Here is a 26,180-nt window from a genome sequence, read left to right as displayed (position 1 = left end):
CAGATGAGTGATGCAGATGGGAAATGAAAGAGAATTTCTCTATGCTAGGATTTTGAATGATAATATTTGTAAAAATCTCTGATTTGTGCTGAGCCTTAGTTGGTGATGAGAACTTGGTGTGATAGGTAAAGAAGAAAAGGGTGGACATTCCAGTGAGGAGGAATAAATCTCTATTTTTATGCTCCCCCATTTTTTTTTTTTTTTTTTTATATTTCAGGAGCCATTTCAGGTGAAAGTGGCTTCAGAAGCACTTTTAATAATGGATTTGGTAAGGATAATCTATTGTGTTTACTTACTCTGATTTCTATTCTTGTGTATTTTTATTGCAGGCTTAAGAGAGAGTATGGAAGACGTGTATTTTGGATCTTAACTATCCTCTTTTACAAGGAGTCTAAAAATAAGTCTTTTCTTTTGGAGAAAAGCCAAACAATTGCATGTTTCCATATTTTAGAGAAAATAAATTAATGTGAGTTTTTGCAGACTGTTTATCATCATTAACCCTGTTTTAATTTCCTGGCATCCTTTGTCTGCTGCCTTCTAGATAACTGCAGCAAACCACAACTCCTACCACTTGGAGGTTCCTTGTTTGCACTAAGTTCCTGAGACCTCCAGTAGCTGTGTTGGTTTTGGATGTTTTTCTAGAGGATGTTTTTTGTAGGACTACCAGGAGTGACTTTTACTTTTTATCTTTAGGGTCCTGAGTGAGGAAAGCAAATGGTGTCTTCATTTTGTAAATTAAATAATGACATCTTTGAGTGTTTGGTTCAAAGCTTCTTAGCTGGCAGTGCAGATAGATTGAAATCCCAAGTCTTTGTGTAGTGAGCCTAGTGTCTGATTCCTCTGCTATGCCCGGTTACCATACTTACAAATGATTCTCCTATGTATAAGTGAGCTTTATTCTGATTTTTTGTCAGATGGATTTGTATGTTTGGGCTAAGTCTATTTTGTATTTCTTTTTAGCATGCTCATGTTTCTATGGCAGAAGTGATTGGTCTATTAGGAGGAAGATACTCAGAAGTTGATAAGATAGTTGAAGTAAGTTCTTGCTCTTAAATATTTTTTAAAATCATTTAGTCCTGCTGCCATACCAAATATTTTTATAGATTTCAGTGGATATAATTAAAATAGAATTACCTGTGATATAAATGAGAATATGCCAGTGTGGGCTGGATATTCCTTTTACCATCAAGAAACAGGGAGCACGGCCAGGCCTCGCCTCCTCGTTGCCTTCACCAGTAAAATGCTACAACTACTCTTAAGAGGCCAGGAACCATGCAGCAACCTTATAGTTGAAACTTGGCATGCATCACTTTGTTGAAATTATTATCATAAATAATAGGACTCATTGAAAGACTTTGTATGTGCAGGTATTATATGGGCTGGCCTGGAAAACTAACAATTATTATGGCCTTGTCTGAGTGGAAAAGTGGATTCTGAGTTCCTACATCGAATCACTTTTGAAGTGTAATTCATTTGCAGGCTAAAGGCTGCCTGTGATACTGTTGGATAAAAGACGTGGCCTAAAAAAAGCCTCTGTATCTATGTATGAAAGAACTAAAACATTAAAGTGATAGAATTAACGGGATTCAGTGTAACCATGTAAGGATTAATCTTTTATAGGTCTGTGCAGCAGAACCATGTAACAGTCTGAGTACAGGACTGCAGTGTGAGATGGATCCTGTGTCACAAACACAGGCCTCAGAAACCTTGGCTGTGAGAGGCTATCGTGTAATTGGATGGTATCATTCTCATCCTGCCTTTGATCCAAATCCTTCTTTACGAGATATTGACACTCAAGCCAAATACCAGGTGCGCCTCTAGGTCTTGCATGTATGCACGTTTTCTCTCCTCTCGTTGCTTTCTATTCTATTATATAAATATACTTTTTTTTTTTTTTAACGTTTATTCATTTTTGAGAGACAGAGCATGAGCAGGGGAGGGGCAGAGAGAGAGGGAGACACAGAATCTGAAGCAGGCTCCAGGCTCTGAGCTGTCAGCACAGAGCCCGACGCGGGGCTCGAACTCACAGACTGTGAGATCGTGACCTGAGCTGAAGTCTGACGCTTAACTGACTGGGCCACCCAAGCGCCCTCTATAAATATACTTCTAACATTTCTAGCAAAGTATTGAATTTCTAATATTATTTACATCTGGAGTTTTGAAATAACTTTGCATTTTTCCTGATTACAGGGGTAATGTATGTTTATTTAAACATTTGGAAAATCAGCTATTTAGTACAGAGAAGCCATCTAAGTGACAGTGATAATTACTCCCAGAGCCTCTAAAAATTGATGGGAACAACTAGTACAGGGACTGGGTACAAGTGAAATAACCAGAAGCAGTCTATTTGGCATCTCTGGAAAAATCAAACTTTTGTTCCAACATTTTATGTTTGATAGGTGTATGTTTTTGCTATAGGCAGCTATTATTACCATATTGATAAAGATTATAGCTGAAGGGTAGTGAAAATAATTTGTAGACATATTCATGGTAAATACAGATTTTCAGGCCAGGTCATATTTTTAAGGATCATTTCTGGTTGGGTTGAGTACATTTTGACCTGAAAAATTTAGAGTGTGGAATGATATATAGTATATTTCATTTAGTTGCTGTTTGGATGTGAAGTTTTTAACACACTTTGGTGCTCCTTTTTTCTCCATTCGTTGTTTAAGATGTTGCTATGGGTAAATGCTGATTTTTAAATTTATGTAGTCAAGACTAATTTTACTTTTCTTTGAATTGTAGAGTTACTTCTCCAGAGGCGGTGCCAAGTTCATTGGAATGATTGTTAGTCCTTATAATCAGAACAATCCTTTACCTTATTCCCAGATTACCTGCCTAGTTATAAGTGATGAAATTAGCTCAGATGGCTCTTACCGTAAGTTTTCAACAAAAACAACTTCATCCTCTTTCTGCCACGTTTCTTTGAATCTTTCATAGCAACGAATTTACAACTATGTGAAACTATGTGATGGAAAGCTTTGCAGCCTCAACTAGAGAATTGCTGTCTACATACCATGTAGTGCGGCCTCCCTCTTTCCTTTAGTGATATCCTTCTAGATTCAAGTCCCCACTGTGTTACCATGGCCTCTGGGCACAAGGGTTATATTGTGCAGAAAAGTTAGAGCCAGGCAGCGTGCATGTTAGTTACAGGCAGGCATACCACGGAGATACTGCAGGTTTGGTTCCAGAACGCCACAACAAAGCAAATATCGCAATAAAACTAGTCAAATGCTTTATTCTTAAGTTTTTGGAGGGAAGACATGAAATAGAGGAGAACTAAGAAACGAAAAAAAAAAAATCCACCTGGGAAAAAATGGGGAAAAAAGACCATTTTAGAGCGTATTGACAGAGTATGCTTATATTGTAAGGAAGGACAATCATAATGTTTTCCTTCATTTTTTTTCATGCCTTTCGATTTGCTGGCATTTTATTTACCAGCAAAAGTCTTAATATTGGCAAAAACGCAGTTGAGAGGCAGTATAATGTAAAGTTAATAACATAAACTGGAGCCAGACTGCCTGGGTTCAGATCCTGGCTCTATTTGGTAATTACGTGTATGCTGATGAACAGGTTATTTAACCTCTCTGTGGCTCTGTGTCCTCATCCAAAAATAAATAAATAAAGGACAGTACTGGCAGCTAGTGCATTTAAGTGGCATTCCATGTAGTAAGCATTGTATAAATTCTACAGTTAATTTTACGGTGTTGCCCTCTGCTAACAGATCAACTCAGCTTTTCTTTTAATACACTGCAAATATAATTACAGGGGGATCTTGAAGGCCATGTGAAAAATTTCTAAGTAGGCTCATCCTTTGGTCTTTTGCCTTTCTGGCTACGTACATGGCATCCACCCCTTGGGCTCCTGTCTCTGGAACTGAGCATGACCATTTTGACAGGAGTGCAGTTGCTGCCCTTCCAGAGTTCATCCTATTCCCTGACTGGTTAGGTTAGCACCTGTAGGCAGGCAGGTCAAGTGAGTGTGGGCCCAGAAGCCAGGCAGACCTGCTGGGGCTTAAAATCCAGGCTCTTCCACTTCACCAGTCTAAGCAGGTCGTTCCACGTGTCTCGGCCTTCGTTTCCTTATCTTTAACGTAGGAATAATGCACCTGCCTTATAGCATTGCTGTAAGCTCAATGACCCGTGTGAAAATAACAATTACTAGGATAGAATTGTCTTCGTTTGCCTACCTCGGTGTCTGTTTAGCCGTAGTTCTGGCACCGTTTTTAACAGTGCTCCCTTTCACTCAAAAAGTCTCTTGATTTGGATATAAATTATGTGATCATCCTGCTTCTCCGTTCCTTACATAGAATTGTCATGCAAATGGTACATGTGCTCTTCTTTATTGTTATTAATTGCTGAGCATTAATATGCTCGATGGGCCAGGTTCAGCCAGGCAGTAAATATTTAATGAATGCCCACTATGTTTAAAGTGCTGTTCAGCTGGTCTGCCAGGTTGTGGTTGTGAGGATTCTTGGTAATTAAAAGGAGATTGGGGATTGAAGCGATAGCTGATGACAGTCTGCTTCATTATGCTTTTCTAGGTTTACCTTACAAATTTGAAGTACAGCAGATGCTAGAAGAACCTCAGTGGGGATTAGTGTTTGAAAAGGCAAGATGGATAATAGAAAAATACCGACTGTCCCATAGGTATGTGCTGTGGTTTGAGGTGGCCGCACATCTGCAGCGCGTCTCATTAAATGATGTTTTAGAGAAAACCCAAGTTAAATATAAAATTATGATGTATGGCGTCAGTGACAGTTTATTAGAAAACAGATTCGTTTGTGGTATTTGTTTCATCAGTTTGTCTTCATATTTCTTCCAACAGCAGTGTCCCTATGGATAAAATCTTCCGCCGGGATTCTGACCTGACTTGTTTGCAGAAAGTAAGCTGCCTTGATTTTAATTGGTTCTATTGTTCACAGATTCTAAAGCTATTCATCTCGATGTGGTTTCCCATGATGCCTAATGCTTTGTGGATACATTTTCTGTGTATTTTTGTTATTGCCGTTTCCTATCTAAAATTAATTTCTAGGAGAAAATTAGTAACGTATTTTGTTGCCCACACTTGCATATAGAAGTAATACTAGTTTAGAATAAATTTGTCAGTGTTGGCTGATAAATTTCCTAGCAGATTATTATTATATACAATGGAGAACATTTTTCTCATTTTATTAAATTCAAAAGTCTCATGTTTCCATTTAGCCTTAATTGTTCGTTTTTAAGATTGGTAGTATAAATCTAATAATTAAGTTTAAGTGTCATTTTATTTAACTTTCTGGTAGGAAATAAAGAGTCCTGAACATTTTTATTTTACTTCTTGTTTTGCTTCTATGGGTATAAAGAGTTAAAGACCCATAGACTGGTAACATCTGTTTTTTTTTTTGTTTTTTTTTTTTTTGGTAGCAATTTAAGAAGAGAAAACTAAAACATACTGAGTTTCTTTTTAATATTTTTACCCCCTTGTATTAAAACTTTCTTTTTGTTCTGTTGGAAGGTTGATGTGCATGTTTCTCAGGAAACAGCTCTATCTACCATCCTGATGTAGCGTCCGTGGATGTACGTAGATTTTCGTTCTACAGGATTACTTTGCTTTGTAAATGTAACTACTAAAAAAAGAAGCAAAGTCACAAATTTGTCCAAAGTAAAAAAATCACACTTAAAATCTCAAGTGTGTCTCCTCATATAAAGTCATAAAGGAATAAGCCCAAGCATTTCTCAACAGTGACTTTCTACACTCTAGGTGCGTGATTATTGATCACAAAACTGTCTTCAGCCACATTTAAGGAGACTGTTTCTCTTTTGCTTATTAGAAAAAGATTTGGAAAGGGATACAATAACGATAGTAGTGCAAACCCTCTTCTTACCCTTTTTAAATATAAAACTTTTCTCTCCAATAGCTCTTGGAGTGTCTGAGGAAAACTCTGAGCAACGTGACTAATTGCTTCATTGCCGAAGAATTCTTGACTCAAATAGAAAATTTATTCCTTTCCAATTACAAAAGCAAGCCAGAGAATGGAGTGGCTGAAGAGAACTGTGCTGTGGGTCCAAAGGAATTGTTAATGTAATTATTTTAAAGTAAGGCATTCTAATCTGGACACAATAGATCCTACTCTCAAAGTAATAACCTTGAAATTATTGTAATTTAGCTAATAGTGGCACACCTTTAATATTTTGTCTCTAGTTCACAGAATCCAACTTGGTCACGTAAATCATGTGACAAAGAGATATGGACTTGTTTTCCTACAGTGATTATCAGAGTGTTGTGTGAACCAGGGTCTGCTGCGGTGCTCCAGTCCGACCATGGCCAGTAAGCAGTGCAGTAGACTCTGAAGGGCTGTCTGCTGTACTGTTGTATTCAGGTCGATAAATGGCATGTATCTGTCATATTTATTTCTTCCCCAACTAGTCATTCCACTTTTGGTACTTCATGTCTGTGTCTCATTAGGAGCACTTCCATTGTTTCCATGTGTTTTGGTGAGATTTGGTTATGGTTGCAAACGAGACATGGATGGATGGTCACTGAGGTAATTAATAACATGGTTGAGAACTAGTGGTCTAATGAATCTAGCAACATGCTATAGGAGGCCAGGGCAGGCATAAGAGACCCAAAGGAGAGAATCAGCTTGCCAGTTTTCCCATTATAGATATTTGTTTCCATTTTATTTTATAGCAGTAATACTATAGGATATGGCATTTTCTCAGCTATCTGAAACATTTTGTATGGATTTCAGATACATGAAATAATTAGCTTCAACTGTATGTCCACTTCTGTTAGTGTGTGTGATAAAACCTCATTTAATTGGAAGATGAATAATCTTCACCCTCAAACTAGATTTTTTTCTACTACCTGTTCTCAGAAGAGGCAAATTATAATACTGCTTAAATATTAAATCAGAGATTTAATTTTAAAAACACAAAAGCCTTCCAGGGTATATTACATATCTAACCCAGTTTCATATACTTTCTAAATGTAGAACATAAGTTAGCAAACTTTCTTTTTTTAATTTTTTTAATTTTTTTAATTTTTTTTTACATTTCTTTATTTTTGAAAGACAGAGACAGAGCACAAGTTGGGGAGGGGCAGAGAGAGGAGACACACAATCCAAAGCCGGCTCCAGGCTCTTGAGTTGTCAGCACAGAGCCTGATGCGGGGCTGGAACCCACAAACCGTGAGATCATGACCCGAGCTGAAGTTGGACACTCGACCAACCAAGCCACCCAGGTGCCCCTTAAGTCAGCAAACTTTTTATGTAAAGGGGCATTTAGACAATAACTTAGGTTTGTAGGCCACATACTGTCTCTATCAGACATTCTCCTTTGTATTTTTTTACAATCCTTTAAAAATGTAAAACCATTCGTATTACCTCATGAGCCTCACAGAAAACGAGTTGCTGGCCATTATCGTCCAACCCCTGCTCTAAAGAATTAAAAACATTTATAATTTATTTTCAGATGCATGAACCTGAGAACCTGAAAGCCCTTATTTACATCATCTTCCATCATCTTTGTTCTTCCAACAAAACTTAAAGTTGTGATTTACATTTAAGTACATTTTCAAGTAAAATTAGCAATCATGCTGCCTGTTTACTCAAATAGATTTGAGTTCATTTCTGTTAGCTATAGAACTGATTTACACCCATTCTCCAAACATCCTTATTAATAATAGTTTTATTACGTCTTATCTGGATGTGATTCTGTATTTTTATCTCTTTTGGTTGTAATCATTAGCTACAGAAGAATATAGCAGTATTTGAGAGAGCAGCGAGCCAGTTTTAGATGGCCTGGGTCTTGGCTCAACCTTGTGACTTGGAGGTGGGGGGTGGAGAGATGGATACAGTTGACCTTCTCTGGGCCTAAATTCTTGTGTAACTGAGGTCTAAATGACCTTCCTAACAGCCCTGCAGGTCTAAATGTATTCCTCTATAGGTAGTTAGGATAAACAATGAAACAGTGTATAAGGCAATTACTTTTGGGACTGAGGTTTATAAGAGCTATAGACCAAAAATCAGGAAACCTGAGTACTTATGCTAATTCTATTATCAGCTTTGCTCTGTGACAGTGATAAAATCACATAATCTGTCTGGACCTCAGGCCCTTCACCTATAATCCACGGGTCTGAGTTTTATGACTTAGTTTATCCTTCCAAGCACACAAAGTCTGCGATTCTGTAAAACATAGTAATTGCTTCCTTTGTACTCTTCCTTTTGACATGTTTTTCCCATTGTACATTGGGAACAGATCCTAGAAAGTGGTATTAATTAGCTCTTGATTGATATTTCTGTATAAATTGATGAATTCGGGTGATGGAAAATAATTGAAATTGTTAACAGTTCTTTTCTCAAATCCGGTTCCTCTGCATGCCAAGTTAACCATATTTACCAACCTAAGCCATACTGTGAGGAAGTCAAAGATGGTAATCTTCAGAGTTTAGAGTTGGAGAACACAATTTTTTAAATAATATTTACTGAGTGTTTTTTTCTGATGATAGAGTATGTTTTATCATAAAATATTTTTTAAAAACAAAATGAATAAAACAAAAATATATAAATCCTGTTATCTAGAAAACCACAGGTAACATTTTAGTATATATTCTTCCCCCCCCTTTTTTTTTCTTGGACCATATAATTTTGGAACATTAAAATCTGTAGTTTTGGGCGCCTGGGTGGCGCAGTCGGTTAAGCGTCCGACTTCAGCCAGGTCACGATCTCGCGGTCCGTGAGTTCGAGCCCCGCGTCAGGCTCTGGGCTGATGGCTCGGAGCCTGGAGCCTGTTTCCGATTCTGTGTCTCCCTCTCTCTCTGCCCCTCCCCCATTCATGCTCTGTCTCTCTCTGTCCCAAAAATAAACAAATAAATTAGAAAAAAATAAAAAAAATAAAAAAAAAAAAAATCTGTAGTTTTTTTCCTCTCCCTCCTCCTCCGTTCATTCTCCCTGTTTCCTTTTGCTCTTATCATATTCTTAAAACATTTTTCAACTGCAGGTGCCCACATTCACTGCCGACTTGGGCTACTGAGGGCAGTCAGAGCCAGGGCCTTGGAGAAGCACAGAGGAAGTCTGTTGAGGGGCAGTGTAATATAGGAAATTCAGGAGGCAGAGACCCAAAGGAAAACCTCCCTCTGGTAATGTTTACAGGAGTGGAGACTGGACCTGAAAACATCCAGATCTCTTCGTCCTGATTTGATTCTTACAGTTGCCCAATGACAGTAAAATAATGAACTTTTTTTTTTCTTTTTCCTGCTTGGCTAGCGGAAATTGACAGTAGTACTTTGCCAGTATTAGACTTAGTTCTCTTTAAAATCTAATCTCAAAGTAGCTTTCAAAAAAGAAAAATCAGTGGAATAAGATCGACAAGATCAGACTCTCCTTCCTCCTCCATTATTTTATCCTTGAACTATGTTCAAAGCCACATTAGGACTTAGACACTTTTGCCGCCTTTAGGTGTCTTCTTCCATAAAAAATTAAAAATAAATTAATTATAATTGCATTTGTATAAAATGAATCTGATATTGTATATAAACATGTCCTCAATCTAAAGGATTGATTTTTTTCCTTCTGAATTGAAAAGAAATTAAAACATTTTATGGGCCTTAAAGGTATTGTGGGCTGGAGGCATGGTGCCTAATAGGTAGTAAGGTGGCCCTGCCTGTATTCTGAAGAGTATCCTTGGGAAGACGGTAGTCATTGGCCTCTCCCTGGAAAGCCTGTCTCACTGACCCTGGGGCAGCTTCTTCACCCCAGCCAAGAACACTGCAGTTCCTGGGGCTTTAGATCTATAGATTTGCACTTCATTCTTCACTCACCTGACCAAAACTTAGGAATGTTGATTAGGAGCAATCATCCTTTCAAAAAAAAAAGATAGGAGGCGGTGATTAGTTTTAGCTGTCACGTAGATATTTTTGTTCTGATCCTTAATCTATAGTTTTGAACCTCATGCCACGTATCCTACCACCTTTCATGTCTTCGTTTCCCTCAAGCCCTTCTCTTCATCCCCACCCCCTCTACTTCTTACCTCTCAGCTCAGAGGTACAAGATGGTTCGTTTAGCATTTGTTGAAACCGGACCTGAAGAGCAGAGCTAAACAGACCCGTTCGTGTTTTGTGGAAGCTCATGCTGCCCCCGCCTTCCCTCCACAACTTCGCTGCCCCACGCGAGTGGGGTGAAGTCTGCGATGTGCAGACTGGAAGCGGGTCAGAGCTTCGGCAGCAGTGTGGGCAGCAGGGAGACTGCAGGCTCAGCAAGCCCACCTGAGCAGGCCTCCTGCCGTGCAGTTTGCCTGCTTCCGTTGGTCTCTCTGGGTCCCGACAAGGGGAGCTGTTGGGCCTGCGGGAAGTGATGTGGGCAGGCCACCCCAGGATTGAGGCTTTGCCTGTGGACACAGAGACCTATGGACACCTGACCCCCTGACCTATGGCTGTCTATCCCCACGTCGTCAACACGCATTCCACCCCAGTTGTTGGGTTTCTCAGTAGAAATTAAGGAAGGGCAACTAAATTTTGTTTTGTTTTTTTCTCTTTTAACCTACATTCTCCTCTACCAGTAGCCAGATACTTAAGTCCAGAGTCCTACGTGATGGCATTCAGGAAAACTTACTTTATCCAAGCACAGAGGAAAAAGCACATTTTTATCATCATCTCTATCAGGATTAATACAAAATTTAATAAATTTGATCAATATCCCCAGTTTACCAGCAGTTAGTTTTCTTACAAATTAATACCCTACTTTGCAATATTTCCAGAAAATCACTGTGGAGAATAATATACTTTAATTCCTGACCTTTCCTTAAATGGTTTTATATGTGCTTTTCCCCCCAAACTCTGTTTTCTCTGTTTTGTTTTGTTTTTTCCATTTACCCTGTAATTTGTGCTTTCTGGCCTTTGCTCAGTCTTTTAAGCGACCTTAAATTCCTTCTGGAACAAGGCAGAGAATAAATATGTTAGCTCCCTAAATATGAGGAGAAAGTCAAAGTTTCCCAGAGAAGCCATGATTATACCAGATGCTTGCTCTATACCAAACTAAATCTGAGAAGGTAAAATTAACCTAGGATATCTGGGTTGTTTGTATTTTCTTCCTTCGACTATATTTATGAATATATTCATAAGAACCTTAATTTCAGGGAAAAATGCCTTGTGTGCTGTCTTTGAGGTTTTCTAGAGTAGTCTTTGAGGATTTAAGAAGAATGTTAAATGTGATTTCATAGTTTGTACTCCTGTTTCTTAGGTTATCACAGAACATTTGTTTCAGCTATGAACTATAGAATAGTATTTAGACTCCAGCATGATTTAAATAGACTGATCAGAGATCTTTAAATTTGCGGATTTGATGTGCAAATTGTGTATTATGTATAAGTTTACTCTATTGATAAACCTGTTGCTGTTGTTTTCCCCAAATGTTATTAGTGTTTATGGATTTCTTTTATTACTTTGAATTTTGGAATGTTCTGTAATGAAAGATAATGACTTAAACTATTTTGTATATTTAAATATGCCACATTGTCTAAATCTGTATTAAAGAATATTGTAAATATTAACGTTTATACAGTTAAGAAAGCTTTTCCTCGAAATGGTTGAACTCTTCTCCCTGTACTTAACAATGACATATTATAAAATACCTGATTTTAAGCTTTGAAATTTTAGCTTGTGGTAAAAATTAAAGGGAAACCTTCTGAAGATTCTATATAAATAAAATTTTGAAAAAAAAAAACCTGGTGAATCATTTGGTATTTCTCAATTTTTAACATCATATACATTGAATTGCAAACTATGCCTCATTAATTCAAACATTGATTTTCTATTATGTTGAACATTGTAGGGGACACAAAGATGAGTAAATTTTGATTTTTTTTTTCCCCCATAAGAAGCCTATTTATTACCTAGTACATGGGAAACCCATAAAACCAACATGAACAGCGAGGATACAAACTGGAATTGATTATAAATGCCTGTAAAAGACTTCAAGGGTAATAGGTGTTTAGGCAATAAGAAATAGTTCTCTAGAGTGTGAGTGGTGAGATTGATTTCTTGGAAGAAATCACCTTTAAACATCCCGGCAGGATTTGGTTAAATGATGTTTGGGGAAGGATGTTCCAGAGAGAAGTAACCTTAGCAAAGGTATGGAGACAAGGAGTGGGAAATTTATTTAGAGAATGGTGAGTCTTTGGTCAGAAGGTAGGGTAAGTGAAGATGTTAGGTAATTCACATGGAGACAACTAAGGACACAGAAGGTATAAAGTGAGAACAATCTCATCTTAAAACCAGAATTCATTAACGGTCTTTTAACTTTCCAGTCTTTTTTTCTAGCATAAACAAACTCTATTGAAAGAGGACTTCCATTTTTAAGATTTTTTTAAATGTTTATTTACATTCTCCTTGATGAAGTTCTCTCCATTTATTTACTCTCTCCTTGATGAAGTTCTCTCCAGCTTAACTGTTAACTCAGGCAAAAGACCGTGCAGGCAAAGCATCCCCTGATGGGGGTTGAAACTACCCCCTCAGATAAAAGGGACTGCCCTGACAGCAGCAAAACCCTACGTGACTTAACAGGAGAAAATGATGGACTTGACCTTTACTCCCCACCTGAATGTATCCAGCCACCATTGTCCCACATTTTCCCAATATAAACCTTAAGTATTTTCAGCACTTTGGAGACCATCTTTGTGACTTCAGTCCACTGGGTTCTTGGTGTTGCCTCACTGAAATACATTTTCTTGTTTTACACCATTCGTCTCTCTGCCTTTGGATTTTTGTCAGTGGCGAGGGGCCAAGCCTGGTCTGTTGGGGACCCCCAGAACCAGGTGCCCTTGCACCCCGCGCCCCAGTTGCAATTCTTGGCAAGCTAGCCAGAAGCTGTACTTTCAGTTTGTCCAGCCCCCACTCTAGAGACCCCTGACGGTTGCATTTGGGCCTGGCAGTGCACCTGGGCTCAGCCATTCCTTTACTGAGCCCGTGGCTATGATAGGTCAGGGTCAGCAACTCGTGGTTAGTCCCCGGATGGATGGGGAGGACCAGGAAGTCCTGTGCAGCTGCTGACACCTTATGATGCTTTGAGGACTTGCCCTGAACTGCATCAGTCCACTGCCTTAACTGCATTTGGGGAAGCAGAGAAACCGACAAGTTGCAGAGTAAGCAGGTGCTAGAAATTTGGCTCCTGGTAAGTTCGCCCCATAGGTGCGTGCCCTGGAAACCATCCTTCCTTGTTACCCTGCTGTTGGGTTCTTTTGAACCATTTGTTTCAGGTTTTCATAACCCATTTGTTCAGGTTTGTTTCATAACCCATTTGTTCAGGTAGCTGGAGTTGTGGCAGGGGGTGTTGTAATTTGTGAAGGTATCGTGAGGTAAACGGGAATCCAGGGTATGCATTTGGGAAGATCTCTGTTGGAAATTGTGTGTGTTCAAGATAGGGAATGCTAACTATCCCCTCCCAACCCTCACCCCACCTCCCCCACCCCCAGGCAGAGTACTAGCTGACTGGTCTACTTTTAGTTATAAAACTAAGAAGATGCGGGGCGCCTGGGTGGCTCAGTCGGTTGAGCGTCCGACTTCGGCTCAGGTCACGAGCTCGCGGTCCGTGAGTTCAAGCCCCGCGTCGGGCTCTGAGCTGATGGCTCAGAGCCTGGGGCCTGCTTCCGATTCTGTGTCTCCCTCTCTCTCTGCCCCTTCCCCGTTCATGCTCTGTCTCTCTCTGACTCAAAAATAAATAAACGTTAATAAATAAATAAATAAATAAAAATTTAAAAAAAAATAAAACTAAGAAGATGCTTGTTTTTGTTTCAAGTTTATTTGTTTTGATAGGGCACATGCACGACGGGAGAGGGGCAGAGAGGGGGAGAGAGAGAATCCCAAGCAGATGCTACAATGTCAGTGAAGAGCCTGACGAAGGGCTCAAACTCAGGAACTGTGAGATCATGACCTGGGCTGAAATCGGGAGTCCGACACTCAACCAGCTGAGCCACCCAGGCACCCCTAAGAGGATGGCTTTTTATTCTAATTCTGCGTGGCCCATATATGTTAAGCTCAGAGGAAAGATGGCCACTGAATAGCTCTCTGGGATTCCTTCCTCTCATTTGGTTGCCTCCAAATATGGGGTTCCTTTTGGCTCTCTTAGTTTGTCTGGGAAGCCATGTGGTTCAATGGGCGAAGCTGACTTTTGGGGAAGAACAAATGCAGGCACTCTGGGCTTCATTCAGTCACAGCTGTGTTTTTCTGAATTTTGTGTCCTTTCTGAATTTTGACCTAGGAAGATGGGGGAATACGCCTTCTGCTCCCCCAAAATGGTGATTAGAACGTTATGTTGAATAAATGGTGCAAAGGGCTGAAAAGCAACCAGAGAAAAAGCAGGAGGAGAGACAGGAGACAGAGATCAAGGAGTGTTAGTGCACACTTTGAATCCACCTCCTCCTGTGTCTGCACCACTGCCTGTGCCTCTCACGCAGCCAGCTCCTTTACCGTCCTCCGTGCCTCCCGTGCCATCGCTCCTGCTCTTCCTGCCTCGCTATTGAGGAGCGAGAGCACCCCAAGCTGTGGCCACCTCCTTATGAGGTTCAAACTAGAGTGCCTCCCAAGTCATCCTGAAGGGACCCAGGGCCTCAGACTGTCTATTTCAGATTTCCCCACAGGAGGCCCAGGTGAAATTGACAGTAGGGTAACAGGTTGATTGACTTTGGACACAGGTGTAACCTATCGGTATTAAAGCTAATTTGAGTCTGGTGGTTTAATTAAGATGGGCAGGTCTTGTGGAGTTAGCAACATCAAACACAGTTCAGAGGATCAACTTCCACCTGAATTAGTTAAATTCATGTGTTATCTGTTGCAGTTGGACTTAAAAGGACAGTTAATGTTGTCTGTTTCATAAAGCTTTCATGGGTAATTGTTAAGAGCAAGTAGGTTGAATGACAAGGTTTATAGCTTTCGACATCTTTGGTAACCTAAATCTTTGAAGTTTTGCTAGGTTAAGTAATAAATTGGTTTTAACTCATTGGATATCTAAATCTTTGCCAAATAAGATCAAATACTGAAACATTAATTACTAAATATCGACTTATCTACTATTGGCTTCTTATTATAGAGAAGCCAAAGATACTGGGGTCTGTTTTATGCTTTAATTGAAAGATTCTATTATGGAAAAGCACATGTTTCTAGAAATTATGAAATGTATTTGTAAGCTTCTGATCTAAAGAATTCTGGTGTAATGGACAGTTCACAGTTGGCTACTACTTAGTTTTCATTGGAAACTAAGGTTTCTAAGAGTGGGAATTTTGATAAATGTAATTAATACTGCTAGAAAATGATAGAGCAACTTTGTATGCAAGGAAAGTAAGACACGTTTTTGATAAGAAAGGCGTGAGGAATGGGAATGCATTTTTGTGGAGAAGAAAGTAATTTTGTCCTAAAATGAGACTGGTTTATTTGAAGAGAGAAAGCTTAGGAGAAAATATGAATGAAAAAGGAAATTGTAGAAAGTCTGTAAGGGGAATCTTTGGGAAAGAATTCTATACGTGGTCAGGACTAAGATTGATATGAATGGATTTTTTAAAATATACTGAAGATTGGGATTTGCTTTTTCTCTTTTTTAAAAAGATTATTGGTATACTCTTGACAAGAAATTGTAAACAAAGTTTTTTTCTTTATCTGTCCAGAAAACCAAATTTTCTCTTTTTTTCAGTTTTTATTTTATTTTATTTTGAGAGAGAGAGAGAGAGAGAGAGAATGCGAGGGTATGCAAGAGTGGGGAAGGGGCAGAAAGAGAGAGAGAGAGAGAGAGAGAGAGGGAGAGAGAGAGAGAGAGAGAGAGGGAGGGAAAGAGAGAATCCCAAGCAGGGTCCACACTGTTAGTGCAAGCCCAATGTGGAGCTCAAACCCATGAACCGTGAGATCATGACCTGAGCCAAAATCAAGAGTCAGACGCTTAACCAACTAAGCCACCCAGGCGCCCCCCTCAAAAAACAAAGTTTCTATGTTGCCTTTATCATGTTGTTGATTACTTTAAAAAGTTAAAACTTCTCCGTATTAAAAGAGCAAAGTTCTGCTAGCAACTGTGTAATGTTCTGTATTTGTCTTTAGAATCTCTTATCGGGGCGCCTGGGTGCCTCAGTCCGTTGAGCGTCCAACTTTAGCTCAGGTCGCGATCTCGCGGTCTGTGAGTTCGAGCCCCGCGTCGGGCTCTGGGCTGATGGCTCAGAGCCTGGAGCCTGCTTCCCATTCTGTGTCTCCCTCTCTCTCTGCCCCTCCCATGTTCATGCTCTCTCTGTCTCAAAAATAAATAAATGTTAAAAAAAAAAAAAAAGAATCTCTTATTGCCACTTTAGTTAAATATTGAATTTTGTAATGATCTGTAATCCTATTTAAGCATGTGCTTAAAGCCTTCTGAGGTTTTTAACAAAGTTCCCAAGATTCAAATTGTAAATGGAGTCTTTTTGACAAATCAGGCTTCTTTATTTTGTATGTTAGGTTACATGGAAGCATTGTTAAATGATGATAACCCTACCTGGGTTATATTGTATGGGCGAATGCTATAACTGTTCTAGAAATTATATGAAATCCCTAAGGTTTCACTATGTCCAGATCTAAGGTCACTTGGCGCTCTAATTATTGACACGTTGTGTGTCACAAACATAAGTGGATTTCCCTGTCAAGTGCGTTACAGTGAACTCTCATCACATCTTTAACCGGGCCCGTTTTTAAGTCTTTTGTCATTTCTAGTTCTTGTTCTGAGGCTCTTGCAAAACATGTTTCATCTTCAGGGAGATTCACGAAAAGGGCTTTTGACAAATACAGGCTGCTGATATCTTTAAGATGGTAAAACTCAGCTGAGTAAGAATTTCCAGAACTAACGGGAAAGCCGCAAACAGAACAGGAATTAGTAACGTGGGACTGAATAGATTGAGAAAGATGATTGTAGTTTTTGTGACTTGTGTTTGAAACATTGCTGGTTCTCCAGTTTTGCTCTCCCAGCATCCAGCTTTAGGGAAAATTTTTATTTTAAGATATCTATGATTTACATCAATACGATAAAAGATCCCTTTGTAAACAAAATGAAATACTTAACTTTTCTCCCTACCTGAGCCCTCTAGAATTCAGAAACTCTTAGTATTCTTTCTTTCGTGGCCATTATAATTCTTTCCATAAGTTCAATAAGAATCTTGTAACAGGATACCATTGGAAACACTGGTTATATTACCAAGGCTTTGACTGGAAAGGCATATTTGAGAGAGGCATGCACAGACAGCCATGACCAGACAGCTTAAGGAACTAAGGTGGAATTTATGGAGCCAACAGAGCCTCTGGAAATGTCAGCCTTGCTTACAGAGTTCCCAGCAGCGTTACCAGGTGAATAAAAATGTCACTTCCCAGCAGGTGCAGGGACCGCAGGATATTTGGGGGACCTCAGCATATTTCGAGGAGAGGAATTCACGCAAATCTACAGGCATTGCAGGCAAATCTGATGGCAAGTATTTGGCGTGGCTTCTGGCCTTGAGAGCCTATTAAAAGTCCGATCATGGGGCGCCTGGGTGGCTCAGTCGGTTGGGCGGCCGACTTCGGCTCAAGTCATGATCTCATGGTCCGTGGGTTCGAGCCCCGCGTTGGGCTCTGTGCTGACAGCTCGGAGCCTGGAGCCCGTTTCAGATTCTGTGTCCCCCTCTCTCTCTGACCCTCCCCTGCTCATGCTCTGTCTCTCTCTGTCTCAAAAATAAATAAACGTTAAAAAAAATAAAATAAATAAAAGTCCGATCAGAAATTCCTTATGAAAAGTTCCAGCAAAGCAGATTTTAAAAGAACATACATGGTCAATCACAATTCTTGCTGAGCTTAAGTAAATAATTAGACCACATTTGTTAAAACTTGACTTGTTTTTACAAACAAATCAGTCATAATTTGGCTATCTTTGAGGGAAATGGGGGTGATTTTAGAGAGAAAAATTATGTTTCAATAACACACACCTTTGTGGAATTAGATTCTAGTTCTAATTGTCTTTGACTGTTGTTTGCCTAAGGTAGACAACTTGGGGTAATTTCTTCAGAGAAATTGCCACAAAAGCCCATGTGTAGAGAGTCTCCATGCCTGTTACTCTGTGGGTATAATAAAAGGCCTCCATGGGCTTAGGATTATTTCAACAGCTGGACAATGGGCTGGACTCTCCCAACAACTGTGTAACTCACCTGTCACCTTGACAGATTCTATGTGCCTGGGATGGCAGATTCACTCCTTAAAAGCCAGAGCATATCCCCACTTTATGGGGTTACCCGCGGACTCGTGAAAATAGTGGATGGATGACTGGATTGGATGGTGTACTTGGGGAGGCACGTATCTCCCGAGATGAGTCACCTCCCACTTGCCAGTGATCATAACTACGATATTGTTAAAAGCTAGACACCAGGCAAGGAAGCCTTCTTGACGGTCTTCTCCCTCAGCCCTATTTGTCCGGGGAGCCCCCTCTACTGATGTAGAATTACAAGTAGAGGCTTTAGCCACACACACAGTGGCTGCCCAGCACACACTCACCCTCCGAAATGAGGAAGCCACACAAATTTGAAAACAAGTCCTTCAAAACCAAATGGTCTTTGATGTCTTGACCTTAGCCCAAAGAGGGGCCTGTGCCCTCGTTAAAACAGAATGTTGCGGGGCGCCTGGGTGGCTCAGTCGGTTAAGCAGCCGACTTCGGCTCAGGTCATGATCTCGCGGTCCATGAGTTCGAGCCCCGCGTCGGGCTCTGTGCTGACAGCTCGGAGCCTGGAGCCTGTTTCGGATTCTGTGTCTCCCTCTCTCTGACCCTCCCCCGTTCATGCTCTGTCTCTCTTGTCTCAAAAATAAATAAACGTTAAAAAAAAAAAACCAGAATGTTACGTATATATTCAAAATTACTCCAAAAATGTAATAGAGCCATGAAAGATTTAAACAAACACATCACTGCTACAAACGTCCTAGCCCTAGATCCTTGTAGCGGTTGGCGACATTAGATTTTTTTTCCAAATGGAAATATACCCCGCTATATTTCTTACTCTTTTTCTTTTCGGTTGTTGTTTTGGTCTTTGCATTTGTCAAATGACAGCCTGCGCTATTCACAAAAGCTTGGAGATGCCCTAGTGTCTCTTTCACGAGAGATGCAAGAAATGAGGTTCTCCTACTGGTCAAAGTCTTCCGTTCCACAATCCCTACATCATCCCGGGCAGTGGGAAGTAGCTAACAGAAGGCATGGCCATCGTCCGTTTCCCTTCCATAGAAATGAAACAGTGTTTTGACAGTGGGGATTCGAAAGAGGACTTCAACTCTCTCCATTTTGACCTCAGTCTGTGCTTTCTACTTGATGAAGTTCTTCTTGCAGCTTATCTCTTAACTCAGGCAAAAGACCCAGCAGGCAACCTACCACCTCAAATAATAGATACCGTCCTGACACCAGCAAGAGCCCTCATGGCTTACCCGGGGACAGTGACCGGCTTGATCTTTACTGCCCACCTGTGTGCACCCACCCGCCCACCATTGTCCCACATTTTCCTAATAAAAACCTGGAAGTATTTTCAGCACTTTGGAGATGATCTCTGTGACTTCAGTCCACTGTCTTCCCGGTGTTGGACCCAGAGAAATAACTTCCTTTCTTGTTTTGCCATCACTCTCTCTCTGTCTTTGGATTTTGTCAGCAGGGAGTGGCCGAGCCTGGTCTGTTTGGGGTCCCCGGAACCAGATGATCTTGCACCCTTGGCCTCAGTTACGCTATCAGTTTGAAAAACAACAAGCACCAACAGGATCGTATAATATAGCCTCAATTTCTATCCTTGCACTGAGGACTCCTTCCTCCACCAGCATATAAATACCTATTCATTCTTTGCAAGAGGTACCTAGCATTCTATAGTACAGATTTGCCACAGTTTATTCAATCAGGTTTTTAATTGATGAACTTTAGGTGGTTTCCAGTTTTCTACGAAAAATAATTTTTCTTGCACACTTAATATTTCTCTGACTAGATTCCTAGAAGCTTAGCTGCCAGATCAAGATCTATGTACCCTTTCAATGTTGTTACTATCTGAAGAAAAATCTTCAATTTCTATAAGCTAATTTTCCTCATAGTAATACAGCCACATTTATCATCTTGTTTACAGAACCAATTTAAACTCCAGGCTCCTAAATGATATAATTTAGGTGGCAAAGTACAATAAAACCCTAAGAGTTTTAATTCCACAAGACATTTATTTCATTGGAAGTTCATTCCTCTCTACAGCTGTTCTGGAGGCTTGCTAATTAAACATTTGCTGTAATTTTCGGATTGTGACCAGCATCATCACGCTCAGCGGATAGTTCCAGACCAGCGTCGTGCCACAATCCTATTTGTACCGTAATGGTTTTTCCTACTGTTGCTGATGTGTTTCTACATCACTGATTCTCAATTATCTTCCCATAGGATGCTAGCTTAAATAAAATATTGTCAGTGTTTGCAGAGAGATACAGCTGAGTAAAAACCCTGTTTTTGTCCCTGTTTTTCTATCAAAACAAGACTTATGATTAATAACTCTGATACCCGTTACTGGGTATAATTCCTTTCCCACCTTCCCCCGTTAACAAGGTCACTTCCAAATGCAGACAAATTGGAAAGTTTCAGAAGACTCTTTCACTGCTTAGTTAATTTTATCCAGATCAGCAGTTGGTGAACTTTGTTTTGTTCCAAAACACCTGACAGGTATGACTCAGCAGGTAATGGTAGCGTCTATACCCATCCACAACCCGAACAACCCGAGATCGTCTACTTCGCACTCATTTTGTGTAACAAAGTTCGAAGGAAGTCTTGATAAGACCTTTTTGAGAATAGAACCATTTTCCTAATCAGGAAACAAACACTGAGTAAACTAATTCTCTCTCCCTCTCCTAACCCCTCCTCCACCCCAGAGAGAGAGAGAGAGAGAGAGAGAGAGGGAGAACTTGCTTTGATGAATCAGTTTGCTTTGATACAATGCTCCCAATTAGATTTCAGCATCATGCAGTTGGAGAGTAAGTTCAGATAATGAACGCTAGCTGCTATACCAAACCACCCCTAATTTTCAGTGTCTTAACATAGTAAAAGTTTATTTCTCACTCACACAAAGTCCATTGTAGGTGTTCTGATTGGGTGGCTCTCCGGGGCAGCCCATCTCCAACAGGTAATTCAGGCAGCCGGGTACTTTCCCAGGTGGCTCTGTTTCTCATGACTCCACGTGGCTCAAGTGTCATCTATTTGAGAACAAGGGGAATGAAAAAGAATGGGGGAACGCACACTGGTATTTAACTACCTTGGCTTGGAGGACACACATCTTTTTCACTCTTATTTCTTTATCAAAAACTAGTCATACGGTCCCACCTGGATGCAAAGAGGGACTGCTAGGGGCACGTGGGTGCCTCAGTCAGTTAAGCATCCAGATCTTGATTCCAGCTCAGGTCATGACCCCAGGGTTGTGGGATCGAGCCCCATGCCATCTGCTGAAGATTTCCTCGCTCTCTCTCCCTCTGTCCCTCTTTCTCACTCACGCTCCCTCTTTCTCTAAAATTAAAAAAAAAAATTTAATAAGGACTGCCAAATAGGCTTCTGCACAAAATCCTACGGAAGGAGAACATGAATCTTTATTAATGACCAGCCATTTCTGCTACAGATAGTTAGAGCTGATTTTACAAAATGTTACAAACGCATCTTAAGATGGGCCTTTAAACTACTGTCTGAGGCCTCCGAGTCGTAAAGAAAAGTTGACATCAAGTTTCTTTGAAGCCAGAGCCCTAATATTAAAAGAAAACGGAAAATGTATCCCCCCACAAATCAAAGAATCTGCAAGCTGGAAAGGACCTGGAAATGTTCGGGTTTAGAGTCTTATATTCTAGTACGACGCAACAGGTCCACAGAAATAAAGCACCTTGCCCAAAGTCTCCCAGCCAATTTTGTAGCAAGGCCACCCCTAGAAAACCCCAGTTTTGAGTTGGCATCCTTTTGAGTGATGCCAAATTATTTTCAATTTCATGGCATAAAGAACTACTGGGAAGATTTTATGTGCAATTCAAATGTCCAATATAATTTATGTTTTAATTTAAAATGTAATTTTGTCTTTTCGAACTGCAAGATCTAATAAATGCCTGGAACATGACTTTTATGGAAAAGTTGACTAAAGAATTGCCAGTAGAAGTGATATAATTAATGGTACTTTACTAGCTTTATCTAAGATTAGCTATATTAACTTTATCTAAGATTAACGAACCCCCAAACCCTTGCCGTTTGCTTTATAAATCCACAAAGCTACATTTGTTCTTCGATCATCTTAATGAAAATGTTAACTCTGAGACCACCAGAGGGCGCTCTGTTACAGTGGATGAGCACAATGATCTCAGACCTGTAACGTTGCCATCATCGCAGTCAGAAAACATCTCAGAGCGCTGAATTTGTAAACATTGTGAAACATTCAGTTGTCTAGTTCCTTGACAATATGTGATCTAGGGCTGAGTTTCCTTGTTTCATGGCCTCTCCGGGTTAGCCATTTTTTTCTGTGTGAAGGTATTTTCTAATAATGGCATCCCTGCATGTCTGGATAGATACAGTGCTAAATACTTTGTTAGTATCACATTTAATCCCCACAACGACCCTGCAAGAAGTCTTATTATCCCCATTTTAACCTTAGCCTTAGAGTGTTGAAGTAACTTATCCAGGGTCATGCCGCCAGAAGTGACAGACGCAGCATTCAGACTGAGATCCACAGGATTCTAAAATCAGCTCACCAAGCTGTCCACGTTAGGGGGTTCAGAGCTGGAAAGAACCTAAGGAGCCATGTAATACCACTTCCTCATTTTTGGCCGGGAGAACCGATACCCAGAGGTGAGAAGTGCTGAGTCCACATCGCAGACCCAGTCAAGGCCAGATTGAGAGATCACAATCTTCCCATTGCCAGTGCTCCTGGACCACAGCTCACGGGAATCCTTGCCTTCTCCGGGCAACCAAGAAATCCTGTGCTCATAGATTCTGCACCACACTGTACCCCAACGCAACCCCGTAGATGAAGCTATGGGATTATTAATCTTGTTATCCAGACGGAAGAAATGGACCTTACAGAAATGTTGCTTCAAGATGGTTCTCTGCCTTCTCCATCATGGCCAAGCCTGGGAAAAGTGAATTCTAAAAGAACACCTTACATTCTCAAAAGTAGTCTCTCTGCTTCCAGTAGGTCTCCCTCCATCCTCTATACTGCAGCCAGACGGGTGTGTTTTGTTTTGTTTTATTTGTTTTATGAAGCACAAATCTTAGCATGTAAGTCCTCTGCTTAAAGTTCTCCAAAGGCTCGCCAAGCTTTCTGCACCAGGTCCAGCATGGATGCTTAGAAGACCCTTATGATGTGCTCCTGTCCCTTTCTAGACTCTCTTATCTTGGCTTATTTTCTCCCCTTCCGAGACACACACACACACACACACACACACACACACACACGCATGCACTTTTTGCCCTAATCACACTGAACTATTTGGTGAATCCCAACATGTGTAGCCCCGCCCAGCAGGCCTATACACGTCTCCCCTTTCCCATGGAAGAAGGTTCCAACCTTGTCTTACTTCTGTGTGACCTTCTAACTTCAAACATCCCTTCCACCTAAAAGCCTGCCTTGATTTTTCACTCCAGACTGGGTGAGATCCCTCCAGCTGAGCCCTCTGTCACGGCCCCAGTCACAGTGGCTTTTCCTGGTCTCTCTCCTTTTCTGCTGCCTTCACTGGACTGTGAGCTTTTGAATGGCTTGGATCCTGCCTTTTTAAACAGTATATCCCCAGTGCCTAATATAATACCTAGCACAGATTAAGAAGGCATTTAATGCTGGTTTGATGAATGAATAAACAATTGAAGGAAAGAAAGAAAACAAAAAGAACAGACAACAGTTCCTTTGCGGGGGGGGGGGGGGGGGGGAGGGGGGAATAAGTTCTATTACACTCGGAGGCTAGATTTTCTTGTTTCCTACCAAAAGGAGGAGAGAACCGAAGCCGGACTCTCTGTTCTGAAAAACAAGCCCCGGAGTCAGGACCAGAGAGGAGAGTTTCTGAGAAACAGCAGATCTTCGTTAGCCTAAGTGCAGCGAGATCTTTTGAATATGAATCAGCTGGTGAGCGAGGGCAGCCTGCTCCAGAAGGGGTGTGCTCCTGCAGTTTTCTCAAAAACACAGAGGCAGGCGAGAGGGTAACACTGTAACATAACTGCGCGTTCCAATCAAAAGTGCGACGCGAGCTGGATCATCGTAAGGCTTTTGCGGTTTTACCGCTCTGCGTCCTGAGTGTTTTTATCCGTGCGCGCTGGGGGAGGGCGGTGCTCAAACATTTGCACCCATCCCCTTGTGTCCTTTCCTGTGCCACCTCCACGTAGAGAAAACAACTCGAAATTAAAAGGCAGGCAATGAGGTAGCATGCATTTTAAGATGACAAAGGTGCCTCGGTCATCTGAGGTCAGGCAGTAAAATGGGCTCTGCATTCTTTGGGCACGTGGGCGAATGGGGAGCATGAATGTGGCACCCTCAAAGCGGGCGAGCAGACCAGGAGAGGCAGCCCCAGCTCACTTTCAAGTCCCTTCTCCACCTTGAGAGATACCCTCGAACACCACCTTTTCACCCAGGGAGTCAACACAGCCCGGCTTCTCTACCCAGGGGCAAGGGGAGGGCATGTGAGTGCTGTGGGCAGACCCGGCTCTCTGGACCCACAGGGAGTTCTCCTCCCTTCCTTAGGAAAGAGAACAGCAGCAACAAAAACCAGAATAACAAAACAACCAAACGAAACCAGGCCTTTGCAGAACTGGAGGGCTTTCTCCTGACTGCCCGGGAAGAAGAGGACCGTACCCCACCGCATGGTTTGGGCTGCAACGGCTCTTCCCCCTGGCCGACAGACACAGAGCCCCGCTGTGCACCTTGCAAGGCTCCGTGCAGCTGGCAGGGTATTTTGGCTTCACAGTAGCAACCCCACATTCCTATGTAAGACGGAGACGCAAGATGTAAGATGTAACCCTGCATTTCTACGTAAGATGTAAGATGTAAACTTTTCCCTGTAAGATGGAGAGCAGGATTTGGACGGTCAGTCAGAGAAGGGAGGAGAGGTACTCCTGGCAAAACGTGCCAGGGGAGCAGTAGTGCAGGGACAGGAAAAGACAGTGCCCGCACCGGATGAGAGGAAGATTTCTGTGAGGCTGGTGTGCACTGTGTGTGGCTGGTAACGACGGGCCACCACGCGAAATGCATAAATGGGGTCCCAGGTAAGCGCCCACCGTGCAAGAGCTTAGTAGCCGCACACATTTCACGTGAGGGAGGATGGAGACCACCCTGGCGGTCATGCCTCTGCAAGGCAGCGGGGCAAAAGCACCTGAGGCAATGCGTAAGAGGAGCCTGATGCCCAGATGACAGCGTGCAGGTAAAAGTACCCCCAAACAGCCGAATGCACACGGGGCCTAACAAAACCATGGGCCGGAATACCCCCCAAGCGTGAGTTGAGAACCCCTCGTTCTCAGCTTACCGGGAGCACAGAGGGAAGCAGAACAGGGAGTGAGGGTGGGGATGTAGGAGATGGCAGTCCCTGGGGGTCCAACCCCCAATGTCAGAGGGCCCTACTACCCCTGTGCAACCCCATAAACCTTGACCGGTAGGAAACAGACAGGGGCAACTCGGTGGGAGGCCCGTGGAGGTAAAGACCAACACTAGTCCGAGAAAGCAGGACATGGCCTGTGCCCCGGCTCACTCAGGCCTTCAGGGAACCTGAGGAAATGTTGCCACAGATGGTAATTTCTCCCCCCAGGGGAAGAAACAGGACAGCGACTTGGTGTCCACCTTGTAGGGGACACAGCACAGTCGGTTCTCGGTATTCATAGATCCTACTTATGGTCTGTAAATAGAAACCTGGGGATCCTAACACTGAGTTGCCCATTCATTCTTATAACATGGCAAAGTGCTTTTCATGTTACAACGTGCCTTCACATCCCCGGTGCTATTTAATTCTTGAGGCGACCCTGCCAGAAAAGTACGGTTTATCCTCTTTGTAGATGAGGACACGTTTCCCATCCAGCTTCTCTTCTCTCCTCCATCCTGTGTTTCCCACAACCACAGAGCATCTCTGATGACCCACAAGCACTCTAGACACCATGCGTCCTGAAAGGGACTCTGCAAGCTCCCATCCCTGCTGACCCAAACCAGGCTTCGTTCACTCTGCAGAATGGCCCATCCCAAGTCCCA

General features: G+C 41.6%; 1 protein-coding gene across 4 annotated transcripts in view; it reads left to right on the top strand.

The window, feature by feature from the left end:
- The window catches only part of MYSM1 (Myb like, SWIRM and MPN domains 1), a 34,624-nt gene extending 27,708 nt beyond the window's left edge, over positions 1 to 6,916 (top strand). For 2 of the 4 annotated variants that reach the window (XM_043575113.1, XM_043575114.1), the window contains 7 exons: positions 218 to 268; positions 961 to 1,035; positions 1,621 to 1,809; positions 2,746 to 2,878; positions 4,544 to 4,649; positions 4,828 to 4,885; positions 5,900 to 6,916. In XM_043575113.1, coding sequence (XP_043431048.1) covers positions 218 to 268; positions 961 to 1,035; positions 1,621 to 1,809; positions 2,746 to 2,878; positions 4,544 to 4,649; positions 4,828 to 4,885; positions 5,900 to 6,067 — 780 coding nt within the window. In that variant the 3' untranslated portion in view covers positions 6,068 to 6,916. The remainder of the gene's footprint in view (positions 1 to 217; positions 269 to 960; positions 1,036 to 1,620; positions 1,810 to 2,745; positions 2,879 to 4,543; positions 4,650 to 4,827; positions 4,886 to 5,899) is intronic. The other 2 variants (XM_043575111.1, XM_043575112.1) reach the window with 2 other exon arrangements.
- The last annotated feature ends 19,264 nt before the right edge of the window (positions 6,917 to 26,180 follow it).

Source organism: Prionailurus bengalensis, chromosome C1 (assembly GCF_016509475.1).
Source record: "Prionailurus bengalensis isolate Pbe53 chromosome C1, Fcat_Pben_1.1_paternal_pri, whole genome shotgun sequence".
NCBI lineage: Eukaryota > Metazoa > Chordata > Mammalia > Carnivora > Felidae > Prionailurus > Prionailurus bengalensis.
This window is presented reverse-complemented; position numbering and strand designations above follow the sequence as displayed.